General features: G+C 40.2%; 1 protein-coding gene across 5 annotated transcripts in view; it reads left to right on the top strand.

The window, feature by feature from the left end:
- The window catches only part of St6gal1 (ST6 beta-galactoside alpha-2,6-sialyltransferase 1), a 122,002-nt gene that overhangs the window by 82,999 nt on the left and 17,763 nt on the right, over positions 1-21,240 (top strand). For all 5 annotated transcript variants that reach the window (XM_048346981.1, XM_048346983.1, XM_048346980.1 and 2 more), the window contains 3 exons: positions 6,679-6,814; positions 12,228-12,871; positions 19,667-19,764. In XM_048346981.1, coding sequence (XP_048202938.1) covers positions 12,277-12,871; positions 19,667-19,764 — 693 coding nt within the window. In that variant the 5' untranslated portion in view covers positions 6,679-6,814; positions 12,228-12,276. The remainder of the gene's footprint in view (positions 1-6,678; positions 6,815-12,227; positions 12,872-19,666; positions 19,765-21,240) is intronic.

Genomic DNA, 21,240 nt, shown 5'->3' with positions numbered 1-21,240 from the left:
GTAAAATAATAATCTATTTTGTTAGTTAATTCCTTCAGGAAAACAGAAATAATTGCCTGTTGCAAATCTTTTTCCCTTAAGCTCTTTAAAATTCTCTCCAGACTGAGATGACATCATTGGCCAAGAAGAAAAGAGTTTATAAATCACTCTTGGTTCCTTACATAGATTAATCTGAATGCATATGAAAAATGACATGGCATTTTTTATATTTGCTTTATCTGTATTTTGGCTGGAGCATCTTAAATTTCATCTCTTACTACTTAACATGCAAAAGTCCTTTTGGATTTTTATGTAACCAACCACAGTACTGTTATTATGCCTAATGAAATTAGGAGTGATAAATCATGTCATGTAATATCTAGCACATAACCTCATTTGTCTCTGAAGATGTTTTGTGCAAATTAAAATTCAAGCAAGGCCTGTTTTCATATTATTAATGTATCTATTAAGTTAACTGATTATTATGTCCATTGACTTATTGGCAAAACAAAATCAAAGTCCTACTTTGTGAATTTGTCTAATAACTATCCTGTGGTGTCATTTAACTTGTTTATTCGTGTGTGTGTGTGTGTGTGTGTGTGTGTGTGTGTGTGTTGTGTTTCCTGGTGGTACTGGGGCTTGAACCTCATGCTCTTCTTTGGCTTTTTCACTTAAGGCTGGAATTCTGCCACATGATCCACACTTCCACTTCCATCTTTTTGCTGAGTAATTGGAAATAAGAGTCTCATGGATTTGTCTACCTGGGCTGGTTTTGGACTGCAATTCTCAGGTCTCAGTTTTCTGCACAGCTAGTATTATAGCCATGAGTTCACCAGTGTCCAGCTCTTCCCTATATCCTAAAAGTTGGTATTACATGTAAAGAGTGGATAATATACAGGTCAAACATTTCTGGCAAGAATGTTTCTCAGTTGATGCTGTGTGTTTTATCACACTGTAGATCAGAAGTCACATGCTGTCCAGCATTAAGACAGAATCAAGTGGAAATTACCCAAATCAAGACAGTGTTTTATTTTTTAAGTTTTTTTAAGATAGTAGAATAGAAGCATGTTTATATACAAATGGAAGGGCATTTTGAGAAAGGGATGCAAATGAAAAAGGGGTGATTTTGCAAAACACTTTCTTTAAGTAGACAAGAGTGTTCAGAATATAGTGGATAAGTGTCTGTCATTGCATATGTTGGATCCAGCTGGTATTAAGAGACTTGGGCATCCATCCAGGTAACGTGAGCTGTTGAATGGTACTTGAAGAAGTTCTAGTCTGGAACAAGTTCTGTGTTCATTAGAGGAGAGTGAGAGTAAGAGGGAAAAGTCATGTAGAACTTGAACATGTGGAAGATGAATATATTGCAAGAGCAGCATCTGATTGCTGGAAAGCATTAAGCACATATTAGCAATTAGTGATCAACAACATTAAATGAAGTCAGTAAATACTATGTGTGTGTGTGTGTGTGTGTGTGTGTGTGTGTGTGTGTGTGTACAGGTGATGTTTTCAGCCAATTTTCATTGCATAGCTATCGGTGTAGAGTAAAACACAGTTAACTTGATGAAGATTGGGTTTTACCTACTAGATTTAATTAAAGAGGGCAAGGGAGTCATTATAGTGATTGATCACAGAATTTAAGTTGTGTATGCAGGGGAATGAAGGCATGAGGAAAGTGACAGACAGCCAGGGAAAACAGTTGGAGTTGAGAAATTTATTCAGAGTAAGTTCCAGAGACAGGAGTGGTAACTAGAGAGGGGTGTCTGAAATCAAGATGATGGAAAAGGATTATTTTATTTTTGAAATAATGAAGTTAGAACTATGACCCTGGACATGAACAATCAAGATCACAATCATTAGGGTAGAGAGGATGTAAATCAAGAGCTGTGAGGCCAAGGGACAAGAATCTCCTGTAAGCGAAGATGGATATCAGTAAGGTACATGACACAATAGTGGTGGGGGAAAATTACAGTGAGTAAAGGGCTAAAATATTCAAAGAATGAAGAGGATATCTAGGTGGTGGAGAAGATGACTGCAATAACCAGAGTGGAACACAAGGTTGCTGCAAAAATGAGAAGACCCACGTGGCCACATAGGATTCTCAACACTAAGCTTTTATGTGGCATGTGCTGTGTGTTATTAGCTTTTAGTCTGAATCTGTGTGGCTTCAGGGAGCAGAACTTAAGCCATTGGGTTTACTTTCACAGAGAAGTTGATTTTCTTTCAATTTAAGTTCTTTCTAAGAGACACAGCTGCTTGCTCTGCTATGAGTGATCCAAGAAGGTGATAATTTCCCTGTCATTCAGTGTATCCAAAAGATCCAGGGATATTGCCCTGCTGATGCCATAAAGGGGATTAAGGGATTAAGCAACTGAAGATGAGGAGGGAGAAAAAGGATGATATCAGAGCTTGCTTTGCTCTTTCATTAAAAAACAACTGAGCATTTCCTAGCTATGACTCAGAGTGTGGCTAGATGCAGGGGACTAGCAAAGTCTCAATACAATTGAGACAGATCTGCAATCAGATAAATGCCACATAGTAAGGTGAGGGCCAAAACAGTCACTGGGGAATCACATTGATCTCAGTGGGAGCAAGGAAGGCTTGAACGTCAAGGGATCCTTGAACTGGCTGGTGATGGAGGCTGAGTGGGTATGGCCCATGTGAACACAGCAGGAAAGGACTGTCAGTGCAGAAAGAACTTTACCCTCATCACTACAAAGGGCTAAAAGAGCCTGGGACATTTGGGGTGCCCCCAGAGTTACTCTGGGAAATCTCATTTTGTGGCAGAAGGGGATGAGGAGAAGGTAACTTGGCACAGGCATTACTGAAATCCTTTTGGGTATATTATCTTGCTTCAATTTGTCAATAGTTCTATGAGTAGGATCTAATATTCCCATTTTACAAGGAAATTTGATGAGTCCTGGGGGTGGGGGGGTGGCAGGGTATTGAATAACGCAGGGTCAGGATTGGTAGGAAGCACAGTATGACTCACCCCCAGATCAGTCTGTCCTTAAAGTTTATACTCTTCTGAAAAAAATTGTTACCCTAAATTAGTTATGCAAGGTAGGTTTTTGTGACATTTCCATACATGTATAAAATGTACTCCAGTCAATCTCACAGCCTCTGTCACTCTCCTTACTCCCTTCTGCAGTTGATCCTTAGTCTATGGCCAGTGCTTGTCACACTGCTGCTACAATGACATAAATGGTTGCTGTTATTGTCCTGATTGCTAGTTTGTCACCCAGAGTTGAGGGTTCTGTCATCACTTCTGCAGCTGGCTGAAGATCACCAGGAGCAGTGGCTATTTTCGGAAGGCCCACATCACCAGTGATAGATATAGACCAACACATGCACCTCATTCGTTTCAGTTGGTTCATTTTTGGAAATCATGAGTGGGGAGTGATTTTCAGTTTCTTAGAGGGCAAGACTTTCTAAGCAGGTGCATTTGACATGAAAGAGGAAAGAGCTGGGGTACAAGAACTCTTCTGATATCAGTGAGTGGAATTCAAAAATCTCATGGCTCATCAACTCATGGGTTAGAGATGGCAACCAATCAACATCCATAGTCAAGAGGTGTCATCCCAAGGTCAGATAACCACCTTTAGTGTTTTCTGGAGAGGCCTATGAAAGAGCTTCATCATCAACTGTATTGAAAGAACTGTGGAACTATGGTCAAAAGATATGGGCTATAGAACTGTGATGGAGCTGCTTTAGTCAAGAAACACTTACGAATGCCTACAATGTGCCCAACATTCACCTGGCGTCTGGAGGTAGTGGCTGTACCAATGAAGAGGGCTGACTTACGGAGTTCCTCTTTTCAGTTGAAGGCGACAGACAGCAACCAGTTAATAATATAAAGGCATAGATAATACTAAATACTGAAACCACAAAGGAAACTCATGCCTTGAAAAGAGGGACCGCTATGTCAGGCATTTCCTGAGTCTCCCATGAGGCTGCCCCAGTGCCAGTTCTTCCCTCAATTGAATAAACAGAGCTTGATCTTGTTTTGATATGTTTTGTTTTTTAGTACTGGTCTTTGAACTTAGGGCTTAGTATTCTCACTTGGTTATTTGTTCAAAGGTGGTGCTCTACCACTTGAGTCCCGCCTCCTGTTTCAGCTTTTTCCTGGTTAATTGGAGGTAAAAAAATCTCATAGACTTTTGTGCCTGAGCTGGCTTTGAACTGTGCTTTTTAGATCTCAGCCTCCTGAGTAGCTAAGTTTATAGGCATGAGCCATCAGCATGCAGCAAAGATGAGAGATTCTTATTTTACCAGTTTGCTGGTCAGTAGTTTTCCTATTTCAATCATGTACGTATTTCCACTTGGTCATGTATAACTTGTAGTCATATTATCTGTGTGCACAGATAGCACTTTCAAATTTGTATATATATATTTGATGCCAGTACTGGGAAATCAGAGCTTGGGCACTGTCCTTCAGCTTTTTCTGCTCTAGGCTAGCATTCTCCACTTCTGGCTTTTGGTGGTTAATTGAAGATAAGAGTCTCATGAACTTTCCTACCTAGGCTAGTTTCAAACCATGATCCTTAGATCTCAGCCTCTTGAGTACCTAGAATTATAGGCATGAGCCACCAGTAGCTGGCTTCATTAACATGTTTTAAGTATTTTCTTCACTATTGCTATATAAATTTACACAAGCATTTATATTGCCTCAATATAAATAGTTTATTGCTGGAATTTTAGTTCCAGATTTTCACTATAACAAGTAGAATTAAAATTGAAACCTGCATTATTTGTATATTGCTTTATAGAACTCACATTCTTCTCTCATTAATCATCTTTCAGTCCTTACCACAACTATGAAAGGAAGGAAATTATTTTACCTGTGAGGAAACTGAAATACATAATCCTTTTCTATTCATTATTTTTCAGTCATATTTCCTAAAAGTGTAGTGGCTTGGTTGACAATTATAAGATCTCAGTTCTACAGCTTGAATACTTTCTAGAAAGGTTAAACTAACTTCTACCTCTCTTTCAAACACATCCCAGTTTCCAAATAATCTGTTTGGCAAGGCATAACATCATTTTGAAGACTGATGATTGACACAAATTCTATAAGCCCTGCAGCAAGCTGGCCCTTTTGGATTTCTCTCAAAATTAACCTTAATGACATGCATTTGCTAATTGTGATTTTGAATTTGTGATTTATCTGTTCCTGTTGATTGTCTCTTTATTTGGGGAAAACTTTTATAACACGAACCCTTTTTATACTTTGTTTCCTTTTTAAAAAAATCACACAGTATTTTTCATTTAAAAGATGTTAGAATTTATCTCTAGTTGAATTCACTAAGTATTCTCTTAACTGGAGTTTGAACTCAGGGCTTTGTATTTGCTTAGGCAGCTGCTATACTATCTGAGCAATTAGGCTATCCTTTTGTGGAATAGTTATTTTCAAGGTGGAGTCTTGCTTAAGGCCCAGGTTGTCCAGGATTTCAATTCTCCTATTTGTGTTTCCTTCCATTTCTGGGATGACAGATATGCCCAACCATTGGTTGAGAAGGAGCCTCAAAAACTTTTTGCCTGGGCTGACCTCAAACTATAGTCCCCAATCTCTGCTCTCAAGTAGCTAGGATTACAGGCTTGAGCTACCATGTCCAGCTCCCTTGCCATTGTTTTCCATTGCACAACAAAATAGAAAGCTGATACACATAGTTATATTTAAGCTTTAAGAAAATTTACACACACATCCCATTTTTTGGCTGTACTGGGATCAGACATGGCATTTTTTACATGCCAGACAGCCCCTCTATCACTGAGCTCAGCCTTTCACTTGTTTTTATGCCTTTTAAAAATCGTTGTGAGGTGATTTTACTGTACTACAAATGTTTTTCTTGTTTCCAGTGATTTTGTTATTAGTTTGTTTTTATTTCCCCTAACTCTTTGCTTTTTGATCTCAGTAAGTAATACAAACACACTTTGGAATATATGTGAACCTACAAAAATTTAAATATCAATTTTTTTCACCATCCTGGATGATTCTTTCTGGTACTTTTGCTTATGTATATATTTAAAATGTATTTATTTCTGAATCTGGATATTACAGCTTTGTAACTTTGTTTTTCAGTTATGTGGTTGAACTTTCACATGATATAAATATCCTATAAAAATAAATCATTAGAAATATCTATCTGGCTGGGCACTTGTAGCTCATACTTGTAATCCTTGCTACTCAGGAGGCTGATATCTGAGGATTGCAGTTCAAAGTCAGACTGGGCAGGAAAGTCCATGAGGCTCTTATCTCCAATTAACCACCAGAAACACAGAAGTGGCACTGTGGCTCAAAGTGGTAGAGCACTAGCCTTGTGCTGAATTGCTCAGGGAAGGTGCCCAAGCCCAGAGTTCAAGCCCTATGACCAAAACAAAAAAATCTATCTGGAGTTTATTTTTAGGATGAATTTTTTCTTAACTTACAATTTATTCCTATCAACCTGCGCCCACTTTATCTATCTAGGATATTCTTATCTGTATTCTTATCTAGCATCCATCTGTTTCTAAGCTCTGCACTTCTGTCACATCCAAACCATTGCAACTTGTCTTAAGCTTTTTACTTTTTTTCTGAGCCTTCAGGGATCCCTGTTTTATGCCATAACGCAGACTATACAGGTGTCCATTTATCTTGTTAATGTTTAACCTGTTCAGCCAGCAACCTACGCTCATCTCCTCTTTTGTGTATATTTACAGATGTTTTTTGATCATCCTGAGAAAAATGAGCCTTGGCCTCCGGACCCAGCAAAACAAACATCCCTCCCATGGAGAACAGTGCTAGTTCCTGAAGACCCAGAAAACTCACAGACCCCGAGAGATTAGCCAGAAGCAGGTAAGAAAACCTGGGGGTGGACAAGCCAAAGAATCCAGTCCTGAATGAACAATAGTGCGGCAGACTGTGCTGGCAAGGAGCCTCCAGCTTTAGTGTCTCACTGTATCTTTGCTTGTCTCTCTTTTCTTTTTTCTTTTTTAGTCTTGTAACTGCTGATTCAAAGAAGGGCAGAGTGGAGGAGAGACACCTTGCTCATTTCTGTATGCTTTAAACATAATATTTGAGTTATTATGTAACTCACTTTGCCTTTTTTATTTGAGCAGTTACTATGAGTAAATTAGGGCAGAACTCCTTACTTTGAGCTTTTCTTCCTGCTGGTTCAGGGTCAAGAGGTATTTGTAAGGTGATGAGAGGAGTTGGTATTGCAGTCTTGTAGAAGCCTAGTGGTTGTTCCATATTCAGACAGTAACATTGCTTCAGCAATTTTGGGGTGGTGAGGGGGGGCTGGTTCTGGCGTTTAAACTCAGCTTTTCTGCTTAAGGCTGGTACTCACACCTCAACTGGTCATTTTGGGGTGGTTAATTGGAGAGAAGACTATAGCTGCCCCGACTGGCTTTGAACATGATGTTCAGATCTCAGTTTCCTGAGTAGCTAGGATTACAGACTTGAGCTGCTAGCATCCAGCTTAAAGGTTCAGCAACTCTTTTTCCCCCCTTTAAGTAATTGTACAAGGGGTTTCAGTTCAATGTCAGCTTATGAGTACAATGCTTCTTGATCGACATCATCAGTGATTTATTGGGCAGTACTCTATCAGGCACTGTACTGAGTCCTATTGTTCAGAAATGATGCCAGAAGTTCTCCTGTACAGAAGAGTCAGCACACAAAGCAAGCTTTAGAGAGTACCCCAAGCAGCCAGCAGCAGAACTAGTGCGGGCTGATGTGGGGGTGAGCTCCCCTGGGAAATAAGGGCAGAGGATGGATGTATCAGTTTAGAAGATGGCTTCAGAAAGAGTCTATTGTCATGGGAGAATTCAAAACTGATGTGGTGAACTTTCCCAAAGACTCTGTGGAGGGAAGTTGCTTAAAGTCGTCTGTTGGTTGAGCCATTGAGATCAAGTTTCTCCAATCTCTGTCTTATTAGAATTACTCAAGAAGCTAGAAAGGGTCCTACAGTACAAAGTGCCAATGACCAGAGACTCTACCTGTCTAGGTGGTCTTGTAGTCCACTTGAGCCCTGATGTCAAGTTTCAGACAAGTGCTGTAAGCCATGCCTGGAACGTGAGGTGTGGTAACTGAGCTGTAGCTGGGCCTGTTTGTAGGTGTGGGAGCTCATCTCTCCTGAGAATGTCGGAAAAGCTAATATGAGCCTCCACTGAACCTCAGGTCCCAAGACAGTGCATCAGGCCCTTCCCTTCCATTTCCTTTCACTAATATGCATAAAATTCAAGTTAGAAATCTACCATTTCTGAATCACTGGTGCTACTTTGAAAATTGCTCACCTTGTTCAGCTATAAATGGAGCTTATAAAAATCTAGTCTGCTTATTTCTCTGTGTTATACTGGATTTTATAAACCTTGCTAATGGAAAAGGGCCCTTAGTGGTTCAGAGTGCCCACCAGTGCCCATCTGTCTTCTTTACATAGTGGAAGAGCTTTTTCTATAACTGATAAACTGAGTTGACTTTCTAGGTGCCCTGACTTCTGAGTCCTGATGGTTGGCATTGATGTTTCATTGTCCCATTGATAGATTCCTGTTTTCTAGTAGAAAGATTGTAAGCTTTCAGAGTCGGTAACACCTGGGTTTAGAATTCTGGTTATGGTATCATTGATGACCTACTGGCATTGCCATGCCCATTGAACCCCCACTAAGGCCTGACCTCTTCATTTTTAACATAGAATTGTGATTATCCATGCCATATTGCAATGGTGAAAAAAATCAGTGATCTATTGGAGGTAAAGGCAGTAAGACTTTAAATTCTATTTCTTTTCTCGTTGTTCTTGAGATATTATATGATCATGATTAATTATGCTGCATGTTTTTGATGATGCAACAAGCCCTTTATCTGTTGTTCAAAAATAATGCCTTCTATCTGTATGCTGATGGCTAATACTTATAATCCTAGCTACTCAGGAGGCTAAAAACTGAAGATCACAATTTGAAGTCTGCCCAGGCAGACAAATTTGTGAGACAATAAACCAGCAAAAAGCTGAAGCAGAAGGAATGACTCACGTGGTAGAGTGCCAGCTGTGATAAAAAAAAACAAACAACCAAGTGAGAGTTGAGGCACTGAATTCAAGTCCCAGTTCTAGCATGTGAACACCCCCCCACACCCACCCACACCCACAGCACACATCTACATACCAGACACAAGAAAACAACAACAAAAAAGAAGAAATATTGTCCACTCTGCCATCTTTCACTGACCCATGTCACCCACTCATGCCCCTCTTGCCAAAGGGCTGCTCTGCTGACTCTTTAAAATCCCTCTCCTGTCTTTGTTTTTAGCTCATTCCAAGTCTGTTAACATATCCTCTTGCTTGGTCTGCCCAGCACTCTATGACTGAAATAGGCAGAAATCATCACTGTATAGAAATTTAGAGGCAGAGATAGTCACTTTCCCAGGGGTCACCATGCATGGGGACAAGAACCCAGGTTTCATAAATACCTGATGTAATACCTTACCCCTAATATCTCTCCAAGTAGGCTTCATGAGAAAGGACTTTAGACTCCTAGTAGGTTAGCAAACTTCCAGGGGCAGTTGATTTTACTCATTATGATAAGCAAACCCAATAATTGAGGAAATAATTTAATGATTTCCAGAACATGAAGACATGGTGTTTGAGTTCAAAGGGCTTCCATTTTCACTAGTTACCCAGTGATTTCTGAGGAAACAAAGTAGTTCTCTACCCACATATGAAGTGGGATTATTTGGTTCTATTTGCTTAGTAAAGAGCATTTTCCAGAACTTTCAATAGTTCTCTGTGTGATATAATAAAAAGGACTTGATTGTGGATTCACACACATTTGGATTTGAACCTCAGGGCAAATATTTCCTTAGCTCTGTGATCCTGAGCACTTCCCTTAACTCCTCAAGGCTTCAGGTTGCAAATCTGTAAAAATGGATATCTAGCACCATCATGCGTAGTGATTTTCAGACCCTTCTGCACAGCTTAGGAGATACTTTTTGTATTAGAAAATGACATGCATGCTCTTCTCTGGAGTTATGTATGACATTGGCCCTGATTATAGTGAAATTAAATGAAAGAACATCTAATGGTTTTATTAATAAGTTTGTGTTTTCATTTCCTCAATTGGTCACATGTCTGCTATCCAAATTACCTGCCCAAGATTTCCCACACTTGGTCATGAGGTGAGATAGCTCTTTGTCTGATGAGTGGTTTTGTTGTGGTGCATGACACACACTGAGTGTTACATTGTGAAGCTATCCTTGGATCTTGTTCTCAGGCATGATTCCAGTAGCACAATCCTTAGAGAGATACATTACAAATCTATAACTGCTCTGACTATTGTAAATGACTTTGGATTTTAAGGAGTCTGGGTTTTGTGGTAGAGTCTAGTTGGCTGTCTCATCCTTTTTGTTTTATATTGTTAGAAGTATGCATGCCTTTATTAACAGAGTCCAAGACTCTAAGAATGGAATGATGTGTGAAATGTATTTCCTGACCTCAAAGCTTCTTGCAGGACCTAGACTGAGGCAATTAGAAACTCAGAGTATAAAAAGTAATGGGAGAGAACCAGGGACTGCTGTCTCACACCTGTAATCACACGTAAGTACTCAGGAAGCAGGGATCTGAGGATCATAGTTCAAAGAGAGCCTGGGCAACAAAGTCTGTGAGACTATAATCTCTAACTCTCAAAACTCCTGAAGTTTTTGGCTTTATTTATTTTTATTTTTTATTTTTTTGCCAGTCCTGGGCTTGGACTCAGGGCCTGAGCACTGTCCTTGGCTTCTTTTTGCTCAAGGCTAGCACTTTGCCACGAGCCACAGCGCCACTTCTGGCCGTTTTCTATATATGTGGTGCTGGGGAATTGAACCCAGAGCTTCATCTATAGGAGACAAGCACTCTTGCCACTAGGCCATAATGTTCAACATCCCTGGCAGTAAAGGAAATGCAAATAAAAACAACCCTGAGATACCACCTCACTCCAGTTAGAATGGCCTATACTCTGAACTCAGGCAACAATAAATGCTGGAGGGGATGCGGGGAAAGAGGAACACTTCTCCATTGTTGGTGGGAGTGCAAATTAGTACAACCACTTTGGAGAACAATATAGAGGTTTCTCAAAAAGCTCAACATAGACCTACCCTATGACCCAGCCATACCACTCCTAGGCATCTATCCTGAACAACAGGTCCCAAGATATCAAAAAGGCATCTGCATTTCCATGTTTATCACTGCATAACTCACAATAGCCAAAATATGGAAACAACCCAGATGCCCCTCCACAGATGAATGGATCCAAAAAATATGGTACCTATACACAATGAAATACTACATAGCGATTAGAAATGGTGAAATATTGGTATTCGCAGGGAAATGGTCAGATCTTGAACAAATAATGTTGAGCGAGACAAGCCTAGAACACAGAAAACAAAGGGGCATGATCTCCTTGATATATGACTGTTAAGGGGGGGGAGGGGGAGACAGTAGAGACCAGGTCTGTGAAACCAAAAACTTCTTGTCAAATGGTATTTCCGCAGGTTTGGGTCAGCGACCCTACATTATGTAACTAAAACCAAACAACTACTCAACATATAAAGGTCAAAAATAGACCTCTCAGTGGATCAAAATAGCCCAAAAGCTATGTATGTATGCTCATATAAGATAAGGATAAGCAAACTCTATTGTTGACATTACATTTAAAGTACTAAGTGAATTTCCTTTGGCGTAGGCCACGTGAATACTGTATATGTTTTTGGTACACTGTGTATTGTATATATGTCTACCTGATCTAGGGAAGAGAAAGAAAAACAGTGTATAAGATATCACAAGAAATGTATACGCACTGCCCTATTATGTAACTGTACCCCTTTTGCACATCACCCTGTCAAAAATTTTTTTTAATTAATAAAAAAAATCCTGAAGTGAAGCTGTGGCTCAAGTGGTAGAGTGCTAGTCTTGAGCAAACAAAAAGCATAGGAACACCTCTCAGGCCTTGAGTTCAAGCCTCAGGACTGACACCAACCAACAAATAAATAAATAATGTAGAAAGACATATTAAATGTTTATGGCTGAGTGAGGGAGAAGGGAATGCCCAAGAGAATATGATCTATAGTCAAAGCCAAACTATGGCTGGGTTTTGTAAGGATGTGCTCAATAGGTGGTGGAAGGTTGATCGAGGCCCAGATTTAAGTCTGCTCACTTTAAACCTCTTCCTTAGTCTATCACCTCACAGGTTGCCACTTTTGGATGTCCTTTCCATCACTGTTTTGGTCTTATTTCTTTTTGTAGGCTTGTTTTCCTGCTCCAACCAGTGGCTTCCTGGAACACATCTTTCATTATGATCCACACCAACTTGAAGAAAAAATTTAGCTATTGTGTCCTGGCCTTTCTTCTGTTTGCAGTCATCTGTGTGTGGAAGGAAAAGAAGAAAGGGAGTTACTATGATTCCTTTAAGTTGCAAACCAAGGAATTACAGGTGTTGCGGAACCTTGAGAAACTGGTGTCTGGTCCCCAGTCTGTGTCCTCAAGTGGCACTCAGGACCCCCACAAGGGAAGCCAGGCCTCCAGCAATGCAAAAGTCCCTGCCAAGGCCAAACCCTCCTTCCAGGTGTGGAACAAGGACAGCTCATCCAAAAACCTTATGCCCAGGCTTCAAAAGATCTGGAAGAATTACCTGACTATGAACAAGTATAAAGTGTCCTATAAGGGGCCAGGGCCAGGTGTCAAGTTCAGTGCAGAGGCCCTGCGCTGCCATCTTCGGGATCATGTCAATGTATCCATGGTAGAGGCCACAGATTTTCCCTTCAACACCTCTGAATGGGATGGTTACCTGCCCAAGGAGAACATTCGGACCAAGGCTGGGCCATGGAGCAGATGTGCTGTTGTCTCATCAGCAGGATCTCTGAAGTCCTCCCAACTGGGCCGAGAGATAGGTATGTGAAGATTAGGCATCTTGATGGTCTTGGAGACAAGATCCCAAAGGTGGCTCAGTGAACTGGAGGAGCAAGGCCAAGGCAGTGTTTTCAATTCTCTTAGAGTGGGAAGTGTCATGAGGAAAGTTACAAGGATGGGGAATCTCCCAGGATCTTTATCAATCTCAATGGCTTTATTTTATCTGTTTCACATACTGGTGTTCTGCAGTATTTTGTTTTTTAAAGAGAGTTTGATCACTACCCCAAAGTAGGAATATTACAGCTGGTCTTTGAAAATATTTGAAGCATAGATCTTCACTTCACTTTTGGGCTCTAAAATTCTGTTGTTTAACCCAATACATACACAGTTCTTTGGATTTAAATTGCATGGCTAATTTGTGATTCTCTCTGTCTTTGTCTCTCTGCTCTCTGTCTGTCTCTGTCTCTGTCTCTCTTTCTCTCTCTCTTTCTGTGCCAGTCCTGGGGCTTGAACTCAGGGTATTGGCACCATTTCTGAGCATTTGTGCTCAATGCTGGTGCTCTACTACTTGAGCCACAGCTCTACTTTCAGCTTTTTGCTGAAAAGCTCATGGACTTTCCTGCCAGGGCTGGCTTTAAACTACAATCCTCAAATCTCAGCCTCCTGAATAGCAAGGATTACAGGCATGAGCCACTAATGCCCAGTGGTTTTCTCTTCAAGAAATAATTACAGCAGAATTTTTAAAATTTGGGGACCATGTACCAACTTTAAGGGGTTCATGCATCCCTAAGATTGCATGCAGAAGTACCCATGGGCTGGGTGTGTATAGCATGCCTGCAAGACTGTCTGTGGGTTTTGCCAGTGAGAAAATCCTTAGATTGCAGTTGTTATGCAGTAGAATCTGTGACCATTCACCACCTCTCTCCCCATTTAAGAGTCAATGGTCAAAATATATCAGCTTGTCTTTCTTAGAATCCTTTGCAGATAATGAATGCTTATCGATATTGGCAAGCCTATATAACAGAGAGTTACTGATTTGCATAAGGCCCTATATTTATCTTATTTTGAAAGAAAATATTTTTCATTATTGTGAAAAGAATCAAGCTATAAGGAAACCAAAGTAAAGGAAGCTTTGCTTTTCTGTCAGGTGGCAGTACTGGAGCAGGTGAGGTCATAATTGTCTCCTTTTTTATTTCCTTCCTATGACTGCCAGGAAAAATGGTCTGAATCCAAGCACAGGCTTGAAGAAAAAATGTAAGACCCAAATTGGATTCTCTAGCGCAGAAAGACGTGGTGAGATCATAGTTTGTACCTCTTCAAATAGGCACCACTTACTAGTGAAGGCTGCCAAATGTCTGGCTCCAGCCTAACTTGGCTTTGTTTTTGAGAAATGTTATTGGTTTCTGTTCATCTATAATAGAACCAGGTTTTCTGTCTCTCCTATTTTTTATTTTTATTTTTGCTACAAAATGAGATAGTCTTTGGGAGATTCCAGTTATTGAATGAACCTATTAATTCCTATCAAGTCATCATTGTCTGTGGGTCAGAAATTGTGTTGAAGTTTGAGACAAAGCTGTATTTCTTTGTGAATTGGCACTATAGCTTTCTTTTCATGTACTCCTTAAAAGTAGAGGCAGGAAAATCTTGAATTCAAGCCCACTCTGGCTGTACGAGGAGACTCTCAAAAACAGCAGAAAAAAAAATCCAAACTACTTTAAGTGATTTAAATAAACATGAATTAAAATGATATCTTCTTTTTTTTACCAGTTGGGTTTTTAAAATAATTTTTATTTGTAAATCATTTATTTGATAAGTATGTAATGTTCAAAATATATAAAGAACTCTTATTTTTAAGTCAGTATTGGGATTGAACTCAGATCCTGGGCATTGTCTCTTTGCTTCTTTGCATGTTTAGTGCTCTTCCATTTGAGCCACATCTTCATGTCTGGCTTCTTGGTGGTTAACTGAAGATACAAGTGTCACAGGCTTTCCTGCCAGGGTTATCTTTGAACCAGGATCCTCAGATCTCAGCCTCCTGAGTAGCTAGGATTACAATTGTGAACCACTGGCATGTGGCTAAAGAGTTCTTATAAGTCAACAATAATAAGAGAAAGAATCTCATTTTAAAGTAGACAAAGGATTAGAGCAAGCATTTTTTTCCAGAAAAAAACTATAACAAACGGCCAAGTAGCACATAGAAAAGATGTTCAGGTTTAGTTGTTAAAGAAATGCAAATCAAAATCATAGAGAAATGTCTTTTCAAAAATGTATTTTTCTATAAACCTCAGTTACAACTTCAGATAAATACTGCAGAAGGACTTTGGTCCTGAGATGTAAAAATTATTGCATGTCAATCTTCAAATCTAGTGTGCATCCTCCGTGCATTTCAACTAACAAATATTTAAGGCATCAAGCCATTTCTTCTTTGTATTCCTTCATGCATTCATCAAAATACAAAATTTAACTTAAGTTAAAAAGATCCAGAATTTATAGTGTTCAGAATTTGTTGAGTCTGTTCCCAACTATTGGATGTGTCAGATGGCTTCAAATTGTTTAGTCTTACAGATAATACTACTAATGAGTTTGCTGTGCAGAGAATTCAAGAGATTGTTACTGCTTTCCAATGAAGAAATACTCTCAGGATAGGATTAGAATATCCAAATAACTTTCATGTTCATTTCCCCATTCACAGCAAGACAGTTATTCACTAGAGAGGCTGTATAACATCCTTTGATTCCAACAATTCTACAAATCAGCCCATGATAGATTCCATAATTTCTCATTCAGTTTTATAGCTTACTTATGCATGGAAACTGAAATATCTTTTGTTTGACGTGAAATTTCCAACAAATAACATTTAAAAATACTATCACCAATAGAAGTAACACTGGGTGCCTGCTGTATACCTAACATAGCTGTTCTTTTAACCACTGCAACAGTCCTATACAGTGGTTAAGATTCTTGCCTCCATTTTGCTCATGAACTAATTATGGAGACTCAAAAGATTTTCACATCTGGTTGAGAGCACCCTAGAACTTGAAAGCAGTCATTTGACTCAAAGGACCCCATGCTTAGCCCCTTTGCTCTGTGCCTCAGAATGATTTATAGCTTCATAATAAAATTTGGTTGAAGCTGGGTGCCAGTGGCTCATGCTTGTAATCTTAACTACTCAGGAGGCTGAGATCTGAAGATCTGAGTTCAAAGCCAACTCAGGTAGGCAGATCCTCTAGTTAAACCACCAAAAGAAATGGAGGTATGGCTTAAATGGGAGAGCTCCTCCCCGAGCCTGGTGAAAAGGCTCAGGAGTAGCACTCAGGCATTGAGTTTAAGCCTTATTACTGGCGCACACAAAACATTTGGTTGGAGTAATCCCTTGTTACTTTTCTTAGTGAGGTAAAGGCAAGAAACACAGGCCAAACAGAGGAAAGAGCAGAACGTGTTTGGGCATTGAAAATGATCCTCATTTGTCTTCTGCCACATCCCTAACCTTATTATGACCTTATTATTATAATCTTATTATAACCTTATTATTATACAGGCTGTGTCCTGTAGTTGTAATGTACTTCTCTGGGCCCTTTCTGTGCATAGTCATCCCTTGGGTCTCAGCTCCAAAGCCTTTCTTAAATCATCATGCCATCAAGGGGAAAGTTCTTCAGTGTCTCTGTCACATTACCTAGTTTTTGTGTGTCATAGTACTAAGTACAATCTAATTCTTTTTGAATTTTAAATATTGTTATTAAAGGTGATGTGCAAAGACGATATAATTATATAAGTCAGTTAAAGAGTACATTTCTCTTATTTTTTTAAATTTCTATTATAAAGGTGATATATAGAGGGGTTACAGTTGTAAGTCAGGTAATGAGTGCATTTCCTTTTTGGACAATGTTACCCTTTCTTTTGCTCTTTCACAGTTGTTATTATTATTATTACGGTTTCATTGATCAGGGACTTGAACTCTGGGTCTGGGTACTGTCCCTGAGCTCTTTTGCCTAAGGGTAGTGCTTTACCACTTTGACCCATAGCTTTACTTTCAGTTTTTGAGTAGTTAATTGGAGATAAGAGTCCCATGAGACTTTTCTTCCCCAGGCTGGTCTTGAACTTCCATTCTCAGATCTCAGCCTCAGCTAGGATTACAGGCATGAGCTACTGGTGCCCATCAGTTAATTATTTATATATATATATATATATATATACAATATTTCTCAGTTCTCCATGAACTAGAATGTGAGCTCTCTGATGACACTTTGTCTTTCTTGCTTATACCAGTGTGTCCGAACCTATAGCTCTGCTTGGCAAAGAGTAGGTACTTAATTAATATTTATTGAATGAAGAAAATGATTGATTCTCCTTTCCTGTATTGATTTGTGCCAGTAATAGGGTTTGAACTCAGGGCATCCAACTCTCATTCCACTTTGTTTTGCTCATGTCTGGTGCTCTACCACTTGAGCCATGCCTCTAGTTTGGCTTTTTGCTTGTTACTAGTATATATGAATCGCTCATATTTGTCTGCCCACACTGTTCTGAACTACAATCCTGAGATCTCAGCCTCCTGAGTAGCTAGAATTATGACATAAGCCACCAGTGCCTAGTCTTATCCAAGTTTTTCTGTGCCAGATGTTCTCCATTTACTTCTCCAAACTCACGTGTTACCCTTCCCTGCTTTTCCATCTGTCCCTGTTGCCTGAAATTTTGGACCATATCAGGGGGTATTCCTTGCTTCCTGGCTTCTATTTGGAACGGGCCAATAGATGCTAAGAGGGAGGAAAGTGAAGCTGGGGCACCTATCTTCCTGGGTGTCCCCCTGCAGGTAACCTCTGTAGCTTTCCCTTGACTGAAAAGCTCAGCCCCTGTAAGGCATTCCTCTGTCAGTCTCTGGGCCCTGTTCTCTCATTTTTCCCATGGGTTCGAAGGGATAAAGGATGAAGTTTGGGTATAGATTCTGTTTGTCCCTGTCTTGCTGGCTGGACATTAGTGGTATCTGTGTTACTCTCCATTTCCTTACATTGGCCTCTCTCAGCTCAGGGTCTCTGCTCCTCATGCCAGGCACACCTGTAGCAGGCAACCCTGATATTAGCTATGCTGTACTAAACTCCGCATTATAAATAGTCCTTTTATGAAACAGTTTTTTCCTTTCTAGTTGGTGTCTCACCTATAATGTATTCATCTGTACAGTTGATTAAGCAGTGTCCGGTGGTCCTTCATTTCTCCTGTGAGTTCTATTGATCACCATTGAAACCATTGGCTGATTCTCACAAAGCTAGTTGCTGTTTGGAGTTGTGTAAAGATGTACCTTTTGCCTATTTGCACTTCAGTGCATGCACTGAAAGCTGATACAATTTGGACTGTGTATCTTTTAAACCATTTCCGTGATAGTCCATTTCTGTGATTTGTCCTCAGATTTAGGATAGAGCTTTGTATTGGCTGTAATGAGGTGTCAGAGGTTATAGTTTAATACATATGCTGGAATGGAGGTAAAGAAGGAGTTTCATACCTTAATTCTATAGACTTCCCCTTTCCAGGTCATTATGTATTGAACCCAATGTCTTTTGTCCCTCATATTTTCCCAAACAAGTCCTCTTATAGGGAAACAGATGGTTGGATTGGCCTCCAACCTGGTACAGATTTTGCTGGTGAACCCAAAATCTGCTTGATGAAGAAAGGCTTGGATAATTGGATAAGCTCATGTAGGATCACAGAGGCTCTGGGTTAGGTTGGTTCCTAAAAGCCATCATTTCTCTTCCCCATCAGAGTAGCAAATGCTCCATGAAAAGACTTTCCCAACACTTCCAAACACTGCTTAAAGAGGAATTACAAGGCCATATGCTCTAGGAAGTCATTAGGTGTTTTGAGATGGTTTAGTTGATATTGACTGAATTCAATACCTCATATTTTTTCTGGCAAAGTGTTTTAATAAGAACCACAGAAATCATGGAGTTTCATTTAGCATTATGAATTCCTGTGTCATTTTTTTTGCCACATCAGATTTGTGTCCCGTTTCTGGCCCTCAGGTTCCTAAATGGGATGCTTATGTGTTGTCCTGGACGATAGTAAATCCCACCTGTTGCTTCAGTAGTCTGTGCTTTGCAAAGTACCTCAGGTACTTTGTACTTCTGGCCCAGATAGAGTGTGTGGTAGTTCCTTCATTTCTCTGGCAGGAATAGAAAGATAATTTCCAGGTGACACCTAGAGAGTTTTGATATCTAGAGCAGGGATTCCACTGAAGTGACCCACTGGTGGCCGAGTTCACTTTGTGTGTGCATATGTGTGTGTGTGTGTGTGTACGCATGCGTACATGCCAGTACTGGGGCTTGAACTCAGAATACTGGATGTTGAGCCAGTACAGGTACCAGTACTGGATGCTGTCCTGTAACTTTTTTTCACTCAAGCCTAGTACTCTGCCATTACAGATTCACCTCTGTCTTTTTGGTGGTTAATCAGAGATAAGAGTCTCACAGACCTTCTTTCCTGGGCTAGCTTTGAACCTAATCCTCAGATCACAGCCTAGTAGCTAGGATTTTACATATAAGTACTTAGTGTGGTTCATTTTTTGCTGTGCTTCAACATGCTGGTGCATTGAATGGGTTTCAGGAATGCATAATAAATTCCTGTTCCCCTATAGTGGTTGGCAGGCAGTAGTCATTTCTGTTATGAACTTTTCCTGAGTAACACCCAAATATTATAATTCCTGCTCTCTATGCATAATGACAGGATTAAGTCTGGAATAATGGCTGCCACACTCCCTCCCCCTTCCCCCACCTTTTCTTCCTCCTGTCCTTCTCACTTCCTGAACATTGCTACCACTCATCACCTCTTTTCTATTTCCTTGTGGTTTATAGATGGTCACGATGCAGTTCTGAGGTTTAATGGGGCACCCACAGCCAACTTCCAACAAGATGTGGGCACGAAAACGACCATTCGCCTGATGAACTCTCAGGTAAAATGTCTTCTGTGCAGATAAGGAATTGAGAGGAGGATCAAAAATGTGAGCTCCAACACTGTATCTACTAGGAGCACATCAAAACTGCCAGCTTTTTAAGTCTTTTTTTTTTTTTTTGCCAGTCCTGGGCCTTGGACTCAGGGCCTGAGCACTGTCCCTGGCTTCTTTTTGCTCAAGGCTAGCACTCTGCCACTTGAGCCACAGCACCGCTTCTGGCCGTTTTCTGTATATGTGGTGCTGGGGAATCGAACCTAGGGCCTCGTGTATCCGAGGCAGGCACTCTTGCCACTAGGCTATATCCCCAGCCCAGCTTTTTAAGTCTTTTGATTTTCCTGAGTTCTTGATTCTTCATTGGAGGAGGATATTATGATTCCATGACCCAGCCTTGTCATGTGATAGTTAAGAACCTTACACAATTAGTCTGCACTGATAGAGCATATAGGCCCAGGAAAGCAGAGTCCCGCTGTACATTTAGTTGTGAGGTCACACCTGGAAGTCTCATGTGAGAGAACAGAGCAGAGGACATACAGGTAGGAGGGACAACTGCTGTGGGAAATAAACAGAAAGGTACATGTGAAAGTATACTGTGTTGGCCATAAACTTAACATACAAGGGTCATAAGACATCTTCACCCATTATGTGCCAATGGTTCATACCTGAAACCCTAGCTACTGATAAGGCTACTGAGGATTTTAGTTAAAGGTAGCCTGGGCAGAAAAGTCTGTGAGATTCTTATCTCCAGTTAATCACCAAAGAGCTGGAAGTGGAGCTTGGCTCAAGTGGTAGGGCTGCAACCTTCAGCAAAATAGCCAAGAGACAGCAGCTAGGCTGTGTGTGTGTGTGTGTGTGTGTCTGTGTGTGTGTGTGTGTATCTGTCTGTCTGCATGCGCGCGTGTGTGTACACACATATACACAATTAGCTTTCAGAAGTATTTCTAAGTAGCAGAAATTTGAGAAATATTTTTGTTTTTCTTTTTTCTGTGGTAATGTGGGTTGAACTCAGGGTCCCACACTTGGTAGGCAAAAACTGTAGCACTTAAGCCATACCACTAGTCCTTTTGCTTTTAGCTGTTTTTAAGGTAGAGTCTCATGCTAACTTTGGCTAGTCTAGCTTTGAAGTATGATCTTCTCATTGCTGTCACTTGAGTAACTGAGACCATGGGTGTGTGTGACCATACCCAACTTGGTTTTGAGAAAAAGTTTGACTAGGCTAGCCTGGAACTTCTATTTTCTTGTCTCTACCTCTCCAGTAACTAGTTACAGGTTTGTGTCACCATGCCAAGCTAGAGACTTGAAAAATACTTTTTCTTGCCAGAAAATTGTTAGTAGATTTAATTAGTGAAAACAATCTTGATTATACACATATCAAAAGTTGCATAATACACTGTGTAGTTCCAGTTACTCTGAAGGCTGAGTCAGGTGGGTTACTAGAACCCATGATTCCAGGATATCTGATAAGACCTTATCTCAGCC

The sequence above is a fragment of the Perognathus longimembris genome, chromosome 5, assembly GCF_023159225.1.
Source record: "Perognathus longimembris pacificus isolate PPM17 chromosome 5, ASM2315922v1, whole genome shotgun sequence".
Taxonomy (NCBI): Eukaryota; Metazoa; Chordata; class Mammalia; order Rodentia; family Heteromyidae; genus Perognathus; species Perognathus longimembris.
Note: the sequence above shows the minus strand (reverse complement) of the source record. Positions and strands in the feature narration are given on the sequence as shown.